This window comes from Colias croceus, chromosome 28 (assembly GCF_905220415.1).
Source record: "Colias croceus chromosome 28, ilColCroc2.1".
Lineage (NCBI taxonomy): Eukaryota > Metazoa > Arthropoda > Insecta > Lepidoptera > Pieridae > Colias > Colias croceus.
In genome coordinates, this window is record NC_059564.1 from 3,652,953 (window position 1) to 3,673,989 (window position 21,037).

The following is a 21,037-nucleotide window of genomic DNA, read 5'->3' on the forward strand; positions in this document are numbered from 1 at the left end:
GTCTACTTTACATGTCAGTTGTCAGTAACAGAGTGTCAGTTAAATAATTCTGCAATGCAATGCAACTAAAATACAATAAAATACTCTTGAGTATTTTATTGTATATAAACACTTATGACAATAATGGCAATGTAGCTGGGTTTTCATTGGAAATCCTTTATGTTGGCCGATGATCATAGAACGTTATTGTTATATCTAAGTTCATCTTTTAAAATTCTTCAATATTTAGTTGTCGAGTTCGCAGCACCGGCTGGACATTTTGATCACCCTGGACTGGCTGAAATTAAGTCCACACTGTGTAGACTTTCTACCCTCATCTGACAACCTACGAATTAAATATTCCATTATAATTATTTCACCCCACAAGTAGATATACAGGGTGGTTTTAGGACCTCCTGCCAAATTTAAATCAGTTGTTCAGATCAGACCATGAAACTGAACAATTTTTCCAAAGAAACATTGAAAAGTAAAAAAAAATCAGACTTCCAATACAAAACCGACCACAATATGATCGAGTAGTTTTCTATGGGAGGATTTTTTCTCATTTCGACTCATGCATGTTTCTTTGTAAAAGGTGTTCAGTTTCATGGTCTGAACAACTGATTCAAATATGGCGGGAGGTCCAATAATAACCCTGTATACACACGAGTACCTCTACTGTTATTATCTATACTGTCCCTCTTTTGTCGTTTATTCATTTTTAATTTTTTAACAAAAATGCACGGCGGCGGGAGTCGGTGAGCGCACGACTCGACACAGGTCTTACCTCAACAAAGCCTCGCGGGCATTTGAAGGCCCAAGCGGCCTCGATTTCGCGCGTGTCTTGGTTTATTTTTTTATGTGATTTAAACTATATTCATTCTTCAATATTTTATGACACTTTGCCCTCCGTAATAGTAATACCTACCTAAATATGCATTTTCAAAATGTCTATGTTATTAAACACACCTATAAAATTGAAAATAACAGCGCAAAACGGGTTGACTTCCCGATTTTTTTTGATCGTACAAAGTAATTGATATCGTGTTACCGACGACACTCTGCCTTCAAATAAATCTTTTTGTGTAAAATATATTTTTTCCAGTCGAAAATAATGAATATTTCATTGTTTAAAATTAATCTAAAAAAGGGCAATAATCGGAAATCCTCGCCTTAAAGCAGTATTACTTCCAATGTGGGAGAGTGATGGCGCTAGACGACATATACATATAGCGCTGTCACTTTTCCACACTGGAAACAATACTGCTTTAAGACATCATGGTACGTGGGCAGGTAACTGTATATAGGTCAATCTGTATCGGAGAAATAAAAATATCTTTTAGATGATTATAATTCCCGCTACTTATGTCGACACAGTATTGAATCACGGTTCAAAGAGCTTATTTCTTTGTCGTTTTCGAAATGATTTCTATATTTTCGTAAATTTTTCCACGAACATAATACATACCTGCTTATACTCATTTAACCTAATGACTCTGATATATGAAGAGCTTCCACCCACAAATTTATATATTTTCATACTACGTAATGTACCAAAAGCACTGTTAGCTACAAAACTGCTTAACAAAATTAGCGACAAAACTGCTATCCACATCAAAATATCCACCAATATATTAACCCACCAAGAAGTCATTGGGCTGGAAACCAAACAGATCGCCGAAATATCTAAACGCGAGCAGATCTTTCTCGGGCTTATCGGCCAGACCATCTATAGCGTTCTAGGAAAAACTGATGCAGTGTGTTTTGTGTTCGGCTGTACGCAAACTGGTCCCTTTCTGGATTAGAAATCAGGTCACATATAGCTTTTGGGCAAAACTGCTTCATCCTACACTAAAATATCTGCCAACACCATCAACTCCCCAAAAAATCGTCCGACTGTATACCAAACAGAGTTTGTAAACGCCATCAGATCTTTTTCTGCTTTTAAAGTGATTTGTTCTATTGTCTTATTGGCCAAACTGCTTCAGCCTGTACCAAAATATCTACCAACATCAGCCACTCACCAAAAAATCGTCCGGCTGTATTCCGAACAGATCTCGAAAATATCGAAACGCGATCGGCGCGTACGTCTTAAACTTGAACTCGGAGTAGTGGTGCGCGGGCGTGTGGTTCGACCCCTCGCTGGGGAAGTTCGTCGTCTCCACCGTCATAAAGTCCTGCATCAGCAGATCTCGTTCCGGCTTGGAAGCGAGGCCACCTATTGCGTGTTGGATACCTGAAAGTAGAAGATGTTTATCGTATTGTTTCTTGGGGGTAGGCCTAAATAAAACATATTATAGAATTATTTTTGTTAAAGAACATATCTGTAATACATACATGGCGGAGCGCATTTCTCTGTCAAACTATTATCTACTTTGTTTTCATTAAAATAAAATTCAAAATCAAATCTTTACTGATATTATAAAACCGAAGTGTTTGTTTGATTGAACGCGCTAATCTCAAGAACTACTGGTCCGATTTGAAAAATTCTTTCGATGTTGGACAGCCCATTTATCGAGGAAGGCTATAGGCTATATATCATCACGCTAAGAACCTACGAAACCGCGGGGCGCAGTTAGTATTCTGTATTAAATAAACGTACATACATTACACGTTCGTTGGCTTTTGACATTGAATTGGATAGATTAACCTCAGCGACGTTTCCGCGATACGACGCTTATAGTTGGCTTGTTTTTGTTCGCGTTTGAATGTTTCTTACTTAATTGTACAAAAAGTTTGAATAGATTTGAGAGGTATTGAGCTAGAGAGGTAGTTGCAAACTTGGGAGAGTATTGCTTGGGATTATTTTAGTATAGTTAAATTATACAGCTGCTTTGAGCCTTATTAAATGAAAATGGGCAACTTATAAATTGTTAAATAAGTTAAGTATTGCAGATATTATAATATGGTTGATAAATTAGGAACATCTTAATTCAAAAACGCCTTCAAGCATTCTTTATATTTTAAAATGTAATCTATTATGTTTTGTTCTTTTCTCAGGAACAATTGCGTCTACTTATTTATATTAATAACCTTAGGTACCTACCCTTTACGATAAATACCTACTATATTTGTCTTCATCAGAAACCAAACCCCACTCTTCCAATATATTGCTTACATGCGAACCGTCAAACCAACATTAGCACCGAAAGAGCCAGAAACCTTCACTTGACACCATTTTAGTTAAGCGTATTAAGACCTAAATACCTATAATATATAATCTTCCTGAGATTTTCCACCAATTTTTACTTAAGTATTTTAATTTGATTTTATTTCTATTTTTACGTAATTAGCTGTAGGCAGTTGCCTATTGCTATCTCCTATTGATTGTAGAATTATTTTGAAAACAGACTCAATTATTATATATTATTTATATTGAACTGCTATAGTCCATTTCCAAGTACTGCTTGCCATTTTTGATTATATGGAACTCAAATCTAAATTTTAATACGCAGCATCTTCTCGTACGAATTTTAAAGGGTTAATCAATCAATCAATCAAATAATTTATTGCATACTAATACATTTTACATATTAGAAACCTTATGCAGGTATTGCAATACAATATTATATTTAAATTACATTAATATTGTCACATACATTTCAATTTACCAATACACAGATTACAAATTCACAATAATATATAATAATATACATAATCCCTCGATGTATTGAGATGATACATATAGCATTGTTTCCGTATTACAATACAGATTTACCGAATGTATGATTCATCACTTTGCAGAGGAAATCAGCTTAATTTTGATCATCATTTGCAATGAAATTTGGTATGTAGGGAACTGAAGACCCAGAATAAAACATATGCTACTTTTTATCCCGGAAATCCCACAGGAACGGGAACTATGCAGGTTTTTCTTTGAAAAACGCAGGCGAAGCCGCTGGCAAAAGCTAGTTTCGATCATATTTCTCTACAATATCTCATTCCGTATTAGCATTGTCTCTCTGAGATTAATTAACACAAATATGCATAAAAAATTTCGACTACCAGTACCATCATATTAATCATCATAAACCTCTTGATATTCTTTACTTAAGTCATCGTAGAAAGCAAGAACTTCATTGCATCGTAGCAAACAAATACAAGAGAATTTGATTAATGTTTGTAAACTTCAAATTGCATACCGTACACGGTACAGTACAACAAATTGTACCAACACTGTCAAATTAAAACCTCATCACTCGAACAACAGTCGTAAAAAGCTACAACTCGATGCTGCCCCGGTACCACGATACTTTATAGTACTTGCTGTGCCCCGCAGTGCTCCGCTCCTGCTGATCTTAGCGTGACGATATATAGCCTATAAGCCTTCCTCGATAGAAGGGCTATCTAACACCGAAATAATTTTACAAATCGGATCAGTAGTTCCTGAAATTAGCGAGATCAAACAAACTCCTCATCTTTATACTATAAGTATAGATTATTACGAGTGTGGGAACGAGACGGCGCTAGGTGACTTCTATAGCGCTGTCACGTTCCCACACTGGAAGTAATACTGCTGCGGACATCATAGTACGAGGGCTGGTCTAAATTGTTTATGCAAAACGACAAACAATGATTAACACCCACACTGTAGTTATCGCTAATGATTCACACAATTCACATGCGTCGTTTGTTATGAAATTGATATTTTTGTAGGACAGCGTAATTATTATGTACAAGTGAGAGGTCAATTGCAAGTACCATAGGTTATATAGTATATACCATAGGCTAGCTATCAGGTATAAATATACTTAACACCTTTGTATGACTATGACCATATATACGTGCAAATAAACAAATTTGATTTGATTTGATTTGATTTAAACCTTCCTCGTGAACGGTAAACAACACTTTATATGGGTGAAATTACAATTAAAATCTATATGTTAATATATATGTTAATTTATATAGTGAAATTAATTGTATATTAGATGTTTACTACACTTTCACGCAAAAACAGCTGATCCGACCTATTTGAATTTTGGTATGGGGATAGAAAGCAAGTAAGAATAATAATTGGAGACTACATATTATGACATATCTGGTGTAATGGAGGCAAACAACGACCATCATTTGTTGGGCCAACGCTGCCCATTGTGAAGAGGGCACATTAGTTTAATCTATACAAAGTTCAAAGAACGCGGGCGCAACCATTAAATGACGTTCGTTTACAACTTAAACGTCAACTTTATGACTGTACAGTGTACAGTCAGGCGAGTAAATGAATTATATATTCACGATTAGTACATTAAAATGTGATGGGTGTACAATTTAATGATTTACGGTCAAATTCTAAATTTATAACCGCTAATATAATATTTACTAGCTACTCCGCGCGGTTTCACCCCCGTGTTTCCACTCCTGTTGGTCGTAGCGTGATGATATATAGCCTATATCCTTCCTCGATAAATGAGCTATCTAACACCGAAATAATTTTTCAAATCGGACCAGTAGTTCCCGAGATTAGCGCGTTAAAACAAACAAACTTTTCAGCTTTATAATATTAGTATAGATCTTTATAATATTAGTATAGATCTTTATAATATTAGTATAGGCTCTTACTATTATAATTTATAAGATGTAGGTATCAATACATTTTCATTGATAATAGATTCCTCTCTCATATTAAAGATTGATTTATATTGCAATTATTTTAATACATAAACGGTAAACCATTTACCTACTTGCACAAACTAAAGAATGTCACAACTTTCTATTTCGTCATATATTATGCAAAATATGACGATGATACAATTTGCATTCGACCATAGATAATTTACGTGAGATATAATATGTACCTATAAATGTTGCTTTCCAATATTTTTATTGCATTAAAAATCTACCAAAAATAATTACGCTTCGCATTATTTTTCCATCCAGATTTTTTTTTGAAGTGAAACTTCTTTAGGCGCGTTGAGAGTAAAATTTCAAGATCGCGTCATGGCAATACCGTCGCGTCATGGAGTAGGGCGACGATTTCGGTATCTTTGAATTTTGCCAAACAAGTTTCACTTCTGACACGTGTGCTCGGCACACACGCTTTTTTTCTATGCAGATTTTTTATTGCATTAAAATTAAAAAAAAAAAATGTTAGTAGTTTTTTTTAGTTAGTACTTTTGCTAACGGTACATTCAAACAATAATTGATTTCGACATTAACGGTAAGTCTGAACGAGGACACTCATTGAACAAAATCAGCTGCATCTTGGCTTTGTATTTTATCAATAAAACAAGGATTTTATATTTCCTTTTAATGACCTGTATTTTATTAACACCCTGCTGGTAGACAGTTCTAAATCACTACATAGTATAAAACTACGTCGCTTTCTCTGTCCTTATGTCCCTTTGTATGCTTAAATCTTTAAAACTACGCAACGGATTTTGATGCGGTTTTTTTTAATAGATAGAGTGATTCACGAGGAAGGTTTTAGTATATAATTTATTAGGTTTTAGACAAAGCGGGCGAAGCCGAGGGCGGTAAGCTAGTAGAATATAGTCTATGATATTCGAGGGTGTTTGTTAAGCATTATAAATTCTAACTAAAATAATTGTTGAAGTAGCTTCGGAACCTATTCAATTAAAACAAGGAAATAATCTACTGTATTACTGTAACTTTTGTATTATTGTAACTTATTATTCTTTGTTATCATAGTTCTGAATGAATGAAATGAAAGTACCGAATACTATACAATATAAGTACTGTAAGTATACATTTTTTTTTAATTGAAAGTCTTGTCACGAAGTTTTTTAGCCATGTTTTTTTGGTACTGAAGTAGGTACCCGTTTACAATATATCTATGTATTAAGCTTTTTTTGGCATTTGGTGAAAGAATTAACTGATGGCTTTTTAATTATTGCTTTGTTTGGTATACGCATAAAAAATATAGCCAAAAGGAAGGAAGTAGGCATATATCCTAATTCTATACTCCTACACACTACGTTACCAAACCATTCTATACAACCTGTGTGACCCAGATGCGCTCGTTATTGCACAGGCCATTAACGGTCAACATAAATATAACAGTCCTTGTTCAACACAATTCGTTAATTAAAAGACGAGAGTTTTATTTGTGAAATGTATGGTCAACGGGTCGAACGGTTAGGCTGGGAAATCCTATTGTTTTGGTACTATTCTCTAAATTATATACGAATATGTTTTTATATTCTATATGTATAATATAAGCTGAACGGCAGACGTTGTTCTGCCTTATTACCACTTTTTTCTCTCTATAAGAACCATCCTTATTTCGTAACAAAAATGTGAAAAAAAAAACGTATTGGTCGAGCCTGTCTCGAGTTTTAAGCTTAGTAATTTGGCATTTGGCAATTCATTTTAATTTATAATATGCGAAGTTATGTAGTTTTGATCTACTACTAACTAGCTTCACCAGCATGGTCAAAGGAAATTCTCATGAGAATTAGTTAAGTCACCGCGATAAAAAATTAACTTTATTTTGCCTTACTTTCACGTGTTTTCACATAACATTCAAATAGAAACATTATTAATTAACTTAGATTAAATAATTCGTTTGTATTAACACCTATGACTTCACGAAATGGCGCAGATACGATCCTAATCTTATTTGAGTCGCACGTCTATTTAACGATCCTTCGCCTACTGTCCGACCCTACAATACTGTGTGCCTTAAAAAATATAAGAGCTAGCGCGCAAGAGCAACTTTTGTTTCCGCAACTATTTTGTCTCTCCCATCAACTCTATGGGCTAGTAAGAAAGTGCGCGCACGTAGCGACGCAACTCCCCATAGTTGATGGGAGACAAAATAGTTGCGGAGACAAAAGTTGCTCTTGCGCGCTAGTTCTAAGATAAAATTTTATCCCACTAAACATATATACCTTGATCTCCGGCCTTCCATCGTTCAGAAATAAACCGTGCATGTTTACAAAACAGACTGCTTTGCGTAAACCGGGGGGCGTAATAAAATGTTATCGTTCATCACACGCCGTAGTTTTTATAGGAGCGAAAGGTACGCCGGGATAGGTAGGTAATCTGTTTTTTTTATATCTATAAGTAGTCACTAATATTATAAAGCACAAGAGTTTGTTTGTTTATTTGAACGCGCTAATCTCAGGAACTCGTTGTCAGATTTGAAAAATTCTTCCGGTGTTAGATAGCCCATTTATCGAGAAAGGTTATTATAGGCTATGTATACCATCACCAAAAAGAGCGGAGCACTGCGGATGAAACCGCGGGGCACAGCTATATGTATTAAACAGTTAAGTTTATAAATAAACAAATAAATATTAGTAATATTCGAGAGACGTGATGTTAATTGAAGCTGTTTCCTGCGGTTGCATATGCGGAAAACATATTTCATCCCCTATTTGTTTTTTTTGAAAAATAAATGGCCTATTTTTCGTCTACCATTTTATTCAATAATTCAAATAATAATGAGCTCTAGAAAAAATTACTTAATATGAGAAATTTCGAACCAATTATTATTTAAACAATCCACCTATGTAGTAAGGAAGGTGGAATTCCTCCATCGAAAAAAGGAGAATCCTTGACCAGTCTACTCAACTGGCCGGTATGGCCCCGATGAATGTTGTCGTAAAGTTGAATATATTATGCTCTGTAGCCTATGATATATAAAAAAGCTAGATACGTTACCCGCTCTCTATTTTGGCAAGAAAAAACTCAGGTAAGTGCCCGAGTTTCATTTAGTCACGCACCATTCAGCGTCGTGGCTGGACGTTCTTTTTGTATTTTAATCGGCAGTTGTTATTACGAAGTACATGAGTGAGACATGTATTATGTCTCGTGCGTGAGAGTGAAAGAGAGAACAACTGTATTGGTGATAATGCGTTAGTAAGTAGGTATGTATTAATTACGCTGTTTTTTAGTGCAATGATGTTGGCGTATGCCGCGTCTACTAGTATAATAGTCATTGTCTGTAGCGAAAACATTTCGCTTGCCCGATTCAGAGCGAGGTGTCACTACACACTACACGCCAACACAAACGTGAGCGATAAGGCAATAACATTGGCATAGTTTTGTAACCCAATATTCTGCAATATTTAACCTTTGCCAAGGAATACCACCCTTAAAATTCGGTCTAGTCTAGACTACATTTATAGTAATAGCAATAGACTTTTAAATTAGCAAAATCCTATGGGGTTTGATTGAATAAAGTCTATGAATACTTAGTATTATAATAACGTAAATTTGTCTAGGATTTTATGGTTTTAAATAATGAAATTCTGGTGTATTACTAGAATAAATTGATAGCTCAAAATATTTAAAACTGGTTCTAATCAATTAGATAAGTAAATTATTGACTATTCTCACATAAGACAATTATTCAGACTTTAAAAAAAATTATGAATATTAATGTTCTGTCTAGTGTCTACTGATAGATTTCTCAGAATTATCTACAATTCAAATTGGACTGTTCTCGTTAAATAAATTAACACTACTTACATATTATAAATAAGCATAATATTAAAAAAAAAACCTTTTATATGAGCTGTGATTATGGTTCTTACATATATGATTAAGCTACAACATTGCCAAAGTTCAACTATCAGTTTCAGTATAGTCTTTACTAGAAGAAGAAAGAGTCAGATTCATAATACATCCTCACAAACCATCATTGCTTGCTCTTTACCGTAGGTATGATGGAAGACTGCTACTACTATCTCAGTAGTAGTTGAAGCAGTAGTAGTATAAGTAATAGTAGACATCGTTGAACTAATAGCAGTAGTGTGGATAACGCACTTGTATTAAAAAGTAGCTATATACTATGATATATAAAAGAGCTAGATACGTTACCCGCTCCTATTTTGGCAAGAAAAAACTCAGGTAAGTGCCCGAGTTTCACTTAGTCACGCACCATTCAGCGTCGTGGCTGGACGTTCTTTTTGTATTTTAATCGGCAGTTGTTATTACGAAGTACATGAGTGAGACATGTTTTATGTCTCGTGCGTGAGAGTGAAAGAGAGAACAACTGTATTGGTGATAATGCGTTAGTAAGTAGGTATGTATTAATTACGCTGTTTTTTAGTGCAATGATGTTGGCGTATGCCGCGTCTACTAGTATAATAGGTCATTGGCTATATAGCATGCTTTTCCACCAATCAAGTTCGAGGATGTGTACCGAAAAATGTGTTTGTAAATAACCAATCAGATCGCTTCATTTAGTTTGAAGCGTTTATCGCTTGAAGCTATACTATTGGTTATTTACAAACACATTCCTCGCTTCACACCCTCGCACATGATTGGTTGTAAAGCACCCTTAGGCTGGTTGCAGAGCTTGACCGACCATCAGTGCGTACATCGGTCGCGCTTGTCATACACTATGGAAATTCATAAAACCGTTCATAGCTAGACCGACCATACGCACGCGTATTGTCATGCGCATTTTTTTTTTTTTTTTTTTAAGTTTAGTGTCATAGTCATACAATTGTTGATGCGTATCGTCAGGACCGACGGTACGCACTGACGGTCGGTCAAGCTCTGCAACCAGCATAACTCTTTGCTAATAGCTTACCCATTCTATTGTATGGATAGCTCCTCCTCCCCAGTCATCTTTCAAGTTTGTCTCTATATTCATAACCCCCCCTTCCCTACTTTTATAGCTCCCCCCCTCCCCCCACTCACCCAGCTGTATCGAGCCCATGATCTGCGACGACTGTATCTTCTTGTACGTGATCTCGCCGCCCTCGCCGACCCGACGGTGGCCGATCTTTCGGTCCGACTTGTGCACTTTGCTGATCGCACCCATCGGGCCGACCGCCGGCTGTGGAGAGAAATATTTGTTCATAATAAATATTTATCATCATCAACATCATCATATTTTATACACCAGAAAAAACAAAATTGAATACATAGTACCATTATCTTAATTAATTAAACATTCATTGTAAAACAGTCCTTTTTCCGTTCATTTTATTTATTTAATTACAAATTATTTATTCTTTATGTGGGAACTATGCGGATTTTTGTATGAAAACGCGGGCGAAGCCGCGGGCGGAAAGCTAGTATATTATAACATACAAATTACAAACATTTCTTAAATCATTTATTATTCCTATTTATTAATTACTAGCTGCTCCGCGCGGTTTCACACCCGTGGCTCCACCCCTATAAATGGGCTATATAACAGCGAAAGAATTTTTCAAATCGGACCAGTAGTTCCCGAGATTAGCGCGTTCAAACAAACAAACAAACAAACAAACATACACACAAACAAACAAACAAACTCTTCAGCTTTATATTAGTATAGATTAACACTTACTATAATTACACCACATAAGAATCGTTGTTCAAGTAAAGTATTTTATTTAAATTAAAAGTTAAAAATTGTATATGAGGTTTTTATGCAAAATATTTTTATCATTTTTTGTAATCAAAGCCGAGGTTTTTAACATTAACTGAGTACAAAACAAGAAGACATACTTTCTAAATGAGTTTAATTACATTATATAATAATGAGATACGAATTGCATATATTTTTTTTTTATTTAATTTTCTTTAAAATCTGCACACATAGTGTAGTTTAATTTTGTTTTTAATACATACCCACATGATGCAAGTTAAGATAATTTAATATAGTGTTTAGTAAACACTGTTTACCATTCGTTAATAAAAAATTAAACTTTTAAACATTAATATCAATTTCTTAATCGACTACATAAGTAATTCGTAAAGATTCAGGAAAGATGTTATTAAGAGGGTCATTTACCTACATTTTACATAACTAGCTGTTGCCCGCAGTTTCGCCTGCGTTTGTTACTCTTTCCTATAAAACCAGCTGATCGGATCCGTATAAAATTTGTAAAGACATACATTACAACAAAGTAAATAGATACGAATCTATTTACTACTAGCTTTCCACCTACGGCTTCGCCCGCGTTTTCAAAGAAAAACCCGCATAGTTCCCGTTCCCGTGGGATTTTCGGGATAAAACCTAGCCTATATTACTCGTGGATAATGTAGCTTTCGAATGGTGAAAGAATTTTTAAAATCGGTCCAGTAGTTTATGAGCCTATTCATTACAATCAAACACACAAACATACCAACAAACAAACAAAGTTTACCTCTTTATAATATTAGTGTAGATGAATCGGTATCAGCACACATAGGCTAGTTTTTAGTTTATACTCAAGCCTACCCCGCGAGCAAAGCAGACTCTAGTTACTTACTTATTTACTCAAATACGTTTCAGAACGCAACCAAATGGAAATTTTGCAATGAAAAATGCAAAATTTCAAACATCCATCATTTTTAGCGTGACACAACTTTAATAACTTTTAATATGGACTGGGTTGGTTTCTACCACAGAACTATTTTCTACGCTACGTTGAAATAATATAGGCATATTTTACAAATGGATATCTACACTAATATTATAAAGAGGAAAACTTTGTTTGTTTGTTTGATTGTAATGAATAGGCTCATAAACTACTGGATCGATTTTGATGAAATTTAGCACAGACAATCTTTAGACCCTGAGAAATAACATAGGCTACCTTTTATTGCGAAATATGTACTACGGGTGAAGCCGGGGCGGACCGCTAGTCGTAGATATATCTACAGTCGAAAAGATAATATTTTTTAGTGTAAAAAAATCGTCGTTTATTTCTAAAATTAATCCATCTCCCTGCCTAATAATATAAACAATTAGTCAGCATCACGTATTACGAAATGAATTATATTAATTGTATGACTAACACATACATTTATGTACCTACATACGCTAATATTATGTGTGATAAAAACAACCGCAAAATCAAGTAAAACCACATTGAAATATGCAATACAATAAATTGTTCAGAAGTTTCGAGTTAAATCCTTACAAACAAAAAAGATATAACAGTTTAGATACAACCCGATAATAATTAATCGATACATCTATACTTAATATTATAAAGCTGAAAAGTTTGTTTTTTTGTTTGAACGTGCTAACCACAGGAACTGCTGGTCCAATTTGAAAAATTCTTTCTATGTTAGATAGCCAATTTATCGAGGTTTTATATCATCACGCTAAGACTAACAGGAGCGGAGCACTGCGGGTAAAACCTCGGGGCACAGCTAGTATTATATATCTCAATATACAACATATTTACTACAAAGTTATGTAATCCATATCTATGACATAACGTGTGGGGATTATCGCCTACCTAATTGATATTCTTGTGGTTTGTATCGTATAATAATATTTATCTACTTGCAGTGCCCTGCGGTTTTACTCGCATTGCTCCGTTCCTATTGGTCTTTGCATGGTGATATATAGCCTGCCTTCTTCGATAGACGGACTATCTAACAGTGAAATGAAATGTCTAATCGATCTAGAATATATTTGACTTAGGGCCGATTTTTCAATGCCCAGATAAACAGTCTAATAACTACCCCTCGAATAGATTTATTCAATTGCTTATCTAACTCATAACGGCTCGCCTATTTTTCAATCGTGATTTATTTGATGAATAACTATCTGACCAAATATTTCCATATTGGCAGCTCTGCTCTTGGAGTGGCGAAACAAACATATTAAATTAGGTTAGAGCGGGATAGAGTCAACTTGCAATATGTCAACAACCGTCATTATGACTCACGTCAGGAGTGCATTTTAAGTTTATCTTGTGTTCTATGATTGTTGATTATTGTTTTGATTCGAGTAAAGAGTTTTGATTAAATTTGTGTTAAAATTTATATATTTTACGATGGAAACGACATAAAGGCAGCGTCCGGCAAATTTTCAATGGCATGATCATCAGTAGGTACTATCAAAAACATCAATTTCAATATGATTTTAATTGATAATTATTTTATAGAAAGAGGCTTTATTGTAAAAATTCTACGCTCTATGTTATTACATACGAAAATATCCCAAATTTGACGCGTCAGTTGTCAACTCAAACGTCTAATCGTCGAATAGCACGCTATCTGGCCGTTGGAGCAGCAGATAGATTTATTCCTCAAATAACGTAGTTATTCGATAGATAAGTCCTATTCGTCTATTGAAAAATTGAATATTTTGTTAACTGAAGAATAAAGTCTATCTAGCTGTTTATCTGGGCATTGAAAAATCGGCCCTTAGGGCCGATTTTTCAATCCTTGGTTAAAATTTATCCGTCCAATAAAGTATTACACGAACATTTTAAAATGTCACGTGTAAACTGTCAAATACGGACAATTTGAAATGGTAGTTTAATACGTTATTCGATGAATAAGTTTTAACCAAGGATTGAAAAATCAGCCCTTAATTTAAATAACATATTAATTATTCTGTTCACTACGTAGAATATATATAATGGTTTGGATTCCTTCAGTACAGTATACAGATATTTACAACTATGTACCTGCGGTTGTTAGGTACCTATTGGTTGTCTTGTACATACAATATACCTACTTGCATAAGTACATAACAGTATGCAAAGTAGAGTACACTTCAATTAAAGACTCAAGATTAGATTTGCTACAATGTCTAATATTATTAGACAACATAACCTATTACTGTAAAGCTAAAGTAATTGAATATCCGAAGTGTTGAAATTGTAAATTGTAAGGAAATACCTATTGAGAGTCGTAATTAACTTCGAATTTTTATTTCTAACTAGCTGCTCCGCGCGGTTTCACCCCCGTGGCTCCACCCCTGTTGGTCGTAGCGTGATGATATTATATAGCCTATAACCTTCCTCGATAAATGGGCTATCTAACACCGAAAGAATTTTTCAAATCGGACCAGTAGTTCCCGAGATTAGCGCGTTCAAACAAAGAAACAAACTCTTCAGCTTTTATAATATTAGTATATAATATAGATTCATCATTTTTACTACATTCATCAAATGATTTACAGAGCATTCCTTACACATATCTCGATGATACATAGATCATTGTTTTCATATTACAAGTTACAACACAGATTTATCGTATGTAGGTATGTTTCATCGCGACACGTGCATTGCAACTCACGTGAGAAACATTTGAGTTATTAACAAACTAGCTTTCCGCCAGCTGCAGCGGCATCGACCGCGTTGTCAAAGATAAACCCGCATAGTTCCCGTTCCCGTGGGATTTCCGGGATAAAACCTATCCTATGTCCTTCCTCAGGTCTCAAGCTTTTAAAAAAAATTCAATGTACAGTTTTGACTTTCCTAAGATTTTATTTGCAGAAAGGATAGGATAAATTATTATAAAGTTAAAAACTGATGAAATTATTGTGATCATCTATGATCCTTGTAAAGTTTACGTATAATTCGAATTAAATCTGTCTGTTTAAAGTGTGTCATAATCTAATGGAGTCCTTTACAAACATACAGATGAAGCTAATAAAATCCTATCAAAACAAAGCTAACACTATGACGTAGGCATAACACCTAAGCACATATGATTGCACTTCGTAAATTCATCAAACGGTGCGTTTACATCAAACGAACATAGAGCTAGAGCAGGCGCATTCTTTCGCGATATTTTAGTGTAAACGAAAACTCGTATTCAATGTTGTTCAGTATTAGAACATTGCATACAATCTTTTCGAACGCACTAAGAACAACGAAAGAATGCTCTGCATCTGTTTACACTACTGTATACACTTGAATTTGACATACCTAGTAGGGTAAAGGGTTAGAATGAGCATTCGCTCGTTTGATGTAAATACACCGTATCTATACGATAAACATGAGAAGGTCGTTGTACTTCACAAATAATGATGGTGAGTCACCGTTTCTCAGACTTAACCATTTATGGTTTTGGCTGGAAGAAAGCCAGTGTCTCTATAGGCTATAGTCTATACGTATAGATATTTTCATTTATATGTCGCAGACAAATTGTATAATTTCATCGTTTACAAACGGCGTCAGTTATACTTTAGAAATGTCTGTTTTTTGCTCGATCGTTCGTTCTTCTCAAGAAAAAGCGAAAGAATGCTCTACGCCTGTTTACAGTAGAAGTATTTGATATACTGAGGGTAGAATGAGCATTCGCTCGTCTGATGTAAATCGAGCTTCAGCCATACGACTTCCATTGCTGGACATAGACCTCCCCAAAGACTGTTTTTTTTTTTAATAATAACTGTTATGTTATGCTGTTAATTTATTTTTTCAAATCGTTCACCAAGAGCCGACTGCAATCAGACGGAGCCCTATTTCTGTGGTGCTATAAATACAATGAACCTACTACTTTTTTCAAACTAATAATAACTATTTTTTCTATTCTTTATAAATTTATATTTATAAAGCATTTGAATGCCATAAAACCAAAAATATCCGATTACCAATTCTTAGCATATTATACAATATGCCTCGTCATATTACTAAAGCCATTTTTTTGTAAATTGACGTCTTTTACAATTTGTCTGCGACATAATATAGTTATGGAGATGTATAAGTTTGTGCGAAACTGATATTTGGCAAACGTTGCCGCCCATGCTGCTATATTACGGAAATGCCTATAGTTCCCATTCCCATTCCCATATTCGTAGCGAAAAACATCCAGTGAATAACAGGAATATAAATAATGTACTATGACTTGAGATAATGTAATTTGTCGTAGTAATTGAACAAACAAATCTATACTAATGTTATAAAGCTGAAGAGTTTGTTTGTTTGTTTGAACGCGCTAATCTCGGGAACTACTGGTCAGTGGTCCGATTTGAAAAATTCTTTCGGTGTTAGATAGCTCATTTATCGAGGAAGGTTATAGGCTATATATCATCACGCTACGACCAACAGGAGTGGAGCCACGGGGGTGAAACAGCGCGGAGCAGCTAGTGATCATATGAACAAATATTATTTCTATTCGCATGTGTTATTCTGGTATTAGATAAGCTACATCACCGCTAAGTATCATCAATAACCGTTCAGTGACCTTCGCGTGAAAGAGTAACAAACATACATCCATACAGCTTCCGTTTATAATATTAGTAGGAATTAGGAGATGTGATATCACAGATGAAGTATAAAAAAGACTATTAATTTTTATATACAACATCACTTAAAATTTTACATATAAATACTAATTAAGAATCTATATCTAATTTCAAGTCATAATTATCTACAAATGCTAATAAACGATTTCATTCTTGTTCATTAAATTTCTTTAATTTAATAGAACCAGTATATCTAAATAAGCAAATATTCATAGGCGAAAGAAATCGAACAAGATCATTTAGAAATTAATTTTAAAATTAGACAAACAGGTAATTTCTGCATAATATAATAATATGTAGTTGTTTCTATCTCATATAAAAGGAAATAACTATTTGAAACTAGCTGTGCTCCGCGTTTTTACTTACGCCGTACCTACATAGTATTTACCTATACACTATTGATTATATAGTATACATTATCATATATATAGTATAAGCATTTATCAAGGAAGACTACTTCTATGAGTTTCTGGAGCGCAGCATAAATGAAAAATGTTACAAATTACGGGAAAAACGTTTTATCGACTCCTACGCAACGTTGCGGGCATAACTGAGCCTTTACCATTAAATCCATGCCATGTAAGTTTTTTACAGGACAGGTTAGTCATGTTACAAGTATGATACATTATATTGTAATGTTTGATGAAATGAGGGTTTTCAGTTGTATACAAAATAAAGACAGGATTCTAAGAAATAATTTCGACATCTTGTGCTTATAATATTCTTAATATTATCGACCTTGATTATCTGCACAACTTCATATAGTTATATGCACTTAAAATTAATTCTTAAACTATATTAATAAAGCTGAACAGTTTGTATGTTTGTTTGAACGCACTAATCTTAGAAAGTACTGGTCCCATCACGATACAATATCGCTCGCACGATATTCCCCGCTACACATCCTCGAACACTATTGGTAGAAAAGAGCACCCTAAAGGTACAAGTCCGAGACGGGCCGCAGACCGCAAACTGCAACAGCAAACTGCAAGCGACACCACTTGTTTCTATGAACATCTATGAAATTGATTCTAAGCGCGGCGACACTGCTGCCTGCAGACGCAACGCACAGCGATTCATAGATGTTCATAGAAACAAGTGGTGTCGCTTGCAGTTTGCTGTTGCAGTTTGCGGTCTGCGGCCCGTCTCGGACTTGTACCTTTACAATTACCAAACAAGGCCTCCATTCACACATTGACATTACCATTGTCGAGAACAATAAAATATAATAAAATTTACGAGTCCGTGTGTCACAATTTAATTTCGCTTCATTAAATGTACATGAACGTGTTGCTATGTACGACACAAGTGATAACTGCGTTAAAAACAACCGACTTCAAACTTGCACTTGCAAAATTTACAAATACCTACAGACAAAAATGCTCATAAAATAAAAACTACTGGGCCTATCCGAATAAAATTTTTATGGGACCAATTCGACACCATCCCGCATCGAACAAAAAAAGAATCACGTAAATCGGTTCAGAAACCTCGGAGTAATCGGTGTACATACATAAAAAAAAAAAATATACCGGCCGAATTGATAACCTCCTCCTTTTTTTTGAAGTCGGTTAAAAATAGCGCACCATGTATTTAGTTGCGAAGGTAAATTATTGTAAAGGTCGAATTATCTAGAGGCCTTCTTAAATGTTATATAATCTGGTTAAATAGCATTTTCCTTCAATGCATATGTGTCATACATGTATTAATAATTAGTATGCACCCGATTCTTGTTGGCATAATGCAAATGCACGTCTATTTTGGTAGTTTCTTTTCAAAGCATGTGATAAGAAGAAGGTAGTAATTAATGTTTACGCACAATCTGTTGGTTGCCTGGAAGAGTTTACTAGTGAGTAATAAGGCCGCCTTCTGTGTTGTTTGTCCTAGTTTAAGTTTTTATTGTACCTATACTACTGTAATGTTGGCAGCACAATAAAGTGTTTAAAATAAAATAAATAAATAAGATTATTTTTTATTTAGGTCTAGTACAAGATTATTCAGAGAGCTAATGACCAACATTAGTTACAAGACATTTTTTTATACTTTACAGTTTTGACTAATTGAAATATAGGTGATCATTGTCAGATCCATAAAATATATAGTTACACTAGCTGTTCCCCGCGGTTTCACCAGCATTGCTCCGCTCCTGTTGGTCTTAGCGTGATAATATATAGCCTATAGCCTTCCTCGATAAATAGGCTATCTACCACGGAAAGAATTTTTCAAATCGGACCAGTAGTTTCCGAGATTAGCGCGTTCAAACAAACAAACTCTTCAGCTTTATAATATTAGTATCTAAGATTACTGCATTGGGTGGATGGCCAAAAAAAGAGAAAGTGACAAGATCTGGGAGAGGCCTACATCCAGCAGTGGAAGGGAATAGGCTAATGTGACAACATTACCTACTGCAAATGTTCTATCCCTTATTTTATTGTTCAATTTTCATCATCATTATAACATTAGTAGTTTAGATGCCATTCATGTTTTATCACACAAAGACACATTATTATCAATAAACATCCCCGGGGATTAAAACTCAGGAAGTCTTAACAATACTTACAATATAAATTCTATGATGAAGGCCATTATCAGTTAGAAACTACAACATAATACAAAATGAAGAATTTGCCAATCAAGCAAACTTTTTGCATCATTCAAAAACTATATAATACAAGCTGTGTCGCGCGGTTTCACTCGCGCATGAAACTACGTGCAAAATCAAGTATTTCTATAGTTCTTGTGTTATTCTGATGTACATAACTATTAACTACATTCCTGTAAAGTTTCATCCAAATCAGTCAAGTAGTTTTTATGTGCCAGAGTAACCATCCACTCATACTTACAAACTTTCGCGTTTATAATAATATTAGGATAAGAAAATGTACAAACTATTTAAAATAAACAGTTTGCAAAACAACAGTATAAAGTCCAAAGATGACAAAAAATTATCAAGATTTTAACATTACTGGCGAGATTACAATTTTAATTTTGTGTGAAACAAGTTTTTATATAATGAGTGCTATGTGGATTCTGTGTTTAAATATTTATTTTCTTATTTAATTTTGTTGATTGCCTCTTAGGTATAGTATATTATAATAGTGGTTTATACCATCTTTTCTGTGAGGTTCCAGGTTTTATTGTGATTCTAGGCTATTCTAGAATTAATAATATTATCTATACTAATATTATAAAGCTGAAGAGTTTGTTTGTTTGAACGCGCTAATCTCAGGAACAACTGGTCTGATTTGAAAAATTCTTTCGGTGTTGGATAGCCCATTTATCGAGGAAGATTAATTCAAAAATTGCCTATGTTACTTTGTAAAGCTAAAAAAAACTATTAAAATTCAACCAAACGTCAAAATGAATTGCTATTGAAGAAATATACATTCTTCACACTTATTGAGGTTAAGAAGTCAAGGCTTTCTGTATTTAATCTTTTAATCACAATTGATATCCGTACATCAACCATTTTGTATATTTATGGAAAGAAAACATAACAAAAGCTATACTAATAGCTTCCTTATGTATTTACTTTAATAAACTATACTAATATTATAAAGCTGAAGTTTGTTTGAACGTTCTAATCTCAGGAACTACTGGTCAGATTTGAAAAATCCTTTCAGTGTTAGATAGCCCATTTATTGAGGAAGGCTATATTTCATTATGCTAAGACCAACAGGAGCAGAGCAACACCGGTGAAACCGCAGGGTACAGCTAGTAAGAAAGATAAAAGAAAGATGAACTTATTGTCCTCAACATAAACTGGTAATAAAAATTAAAAATTAAAAAAAGAACAATAAATGTTATTTGCTTTTTATACCTAGTTATTTTGTAGAAATAAAATAAATGTTTGAATAAGTTTGACTTAGGCAGGTGATATATTATGTAAGCAATTATCATTCCACTTTAAAGAATCTTGTATCAGATATTTTAGAATTCCAATCGTGTAGATTAATTTTTTAATTAACTCAGTGTGACATTCATAGTATTGATATGCTAAAATACCTAATAGAAGCAATAGATGTAACTAAATTAATATAAAGAGAATAATGAACAAAATATGCAATTTATCACATAGGTACTTTGTAGCCTACAAACCAAATGGTAGTCATTTTAATGTTTTACAACATGTAGCTTAACTTAGTACCTATGTTTTTTAATTGTTAATAT

The 21,037-nt window shown here is 34.2% G+C and overlaps 1 protein-coding gene across 18 annotated transcripts in view; it reads right to left on the reverse strand.

The window, feature by feature from the left end:
• The window catches only part of LOC123703928 (phosphatidylinositol 4-phosphate 5-kinase type-1 alpha), a 54,271-nt gene that overhangs the window by 32,481 nt on the left and 753 nt on the right, over nt 1-21,037 (reverse strand). For all 18 annotated transcript variants that reach the window (XM_045652139.1, XM_045652137.1, XM_045652134.1 and 15 more), the window contains exons 3-4: nt 10,597-10,735; nt 2,004-2,215 (exon numbers count right to left, since the gene is read on the reverse strand). In XM_045652139.1, the coding sequence (XP_045508095.1) occupies nt 2,004-2,215; nt 10,597-10,735 (351 nt within the window). The remainder of the gene's footprint in view (nt 1-2,003; nt 2,216-10,596; nt 10,736-21,037) is intronic.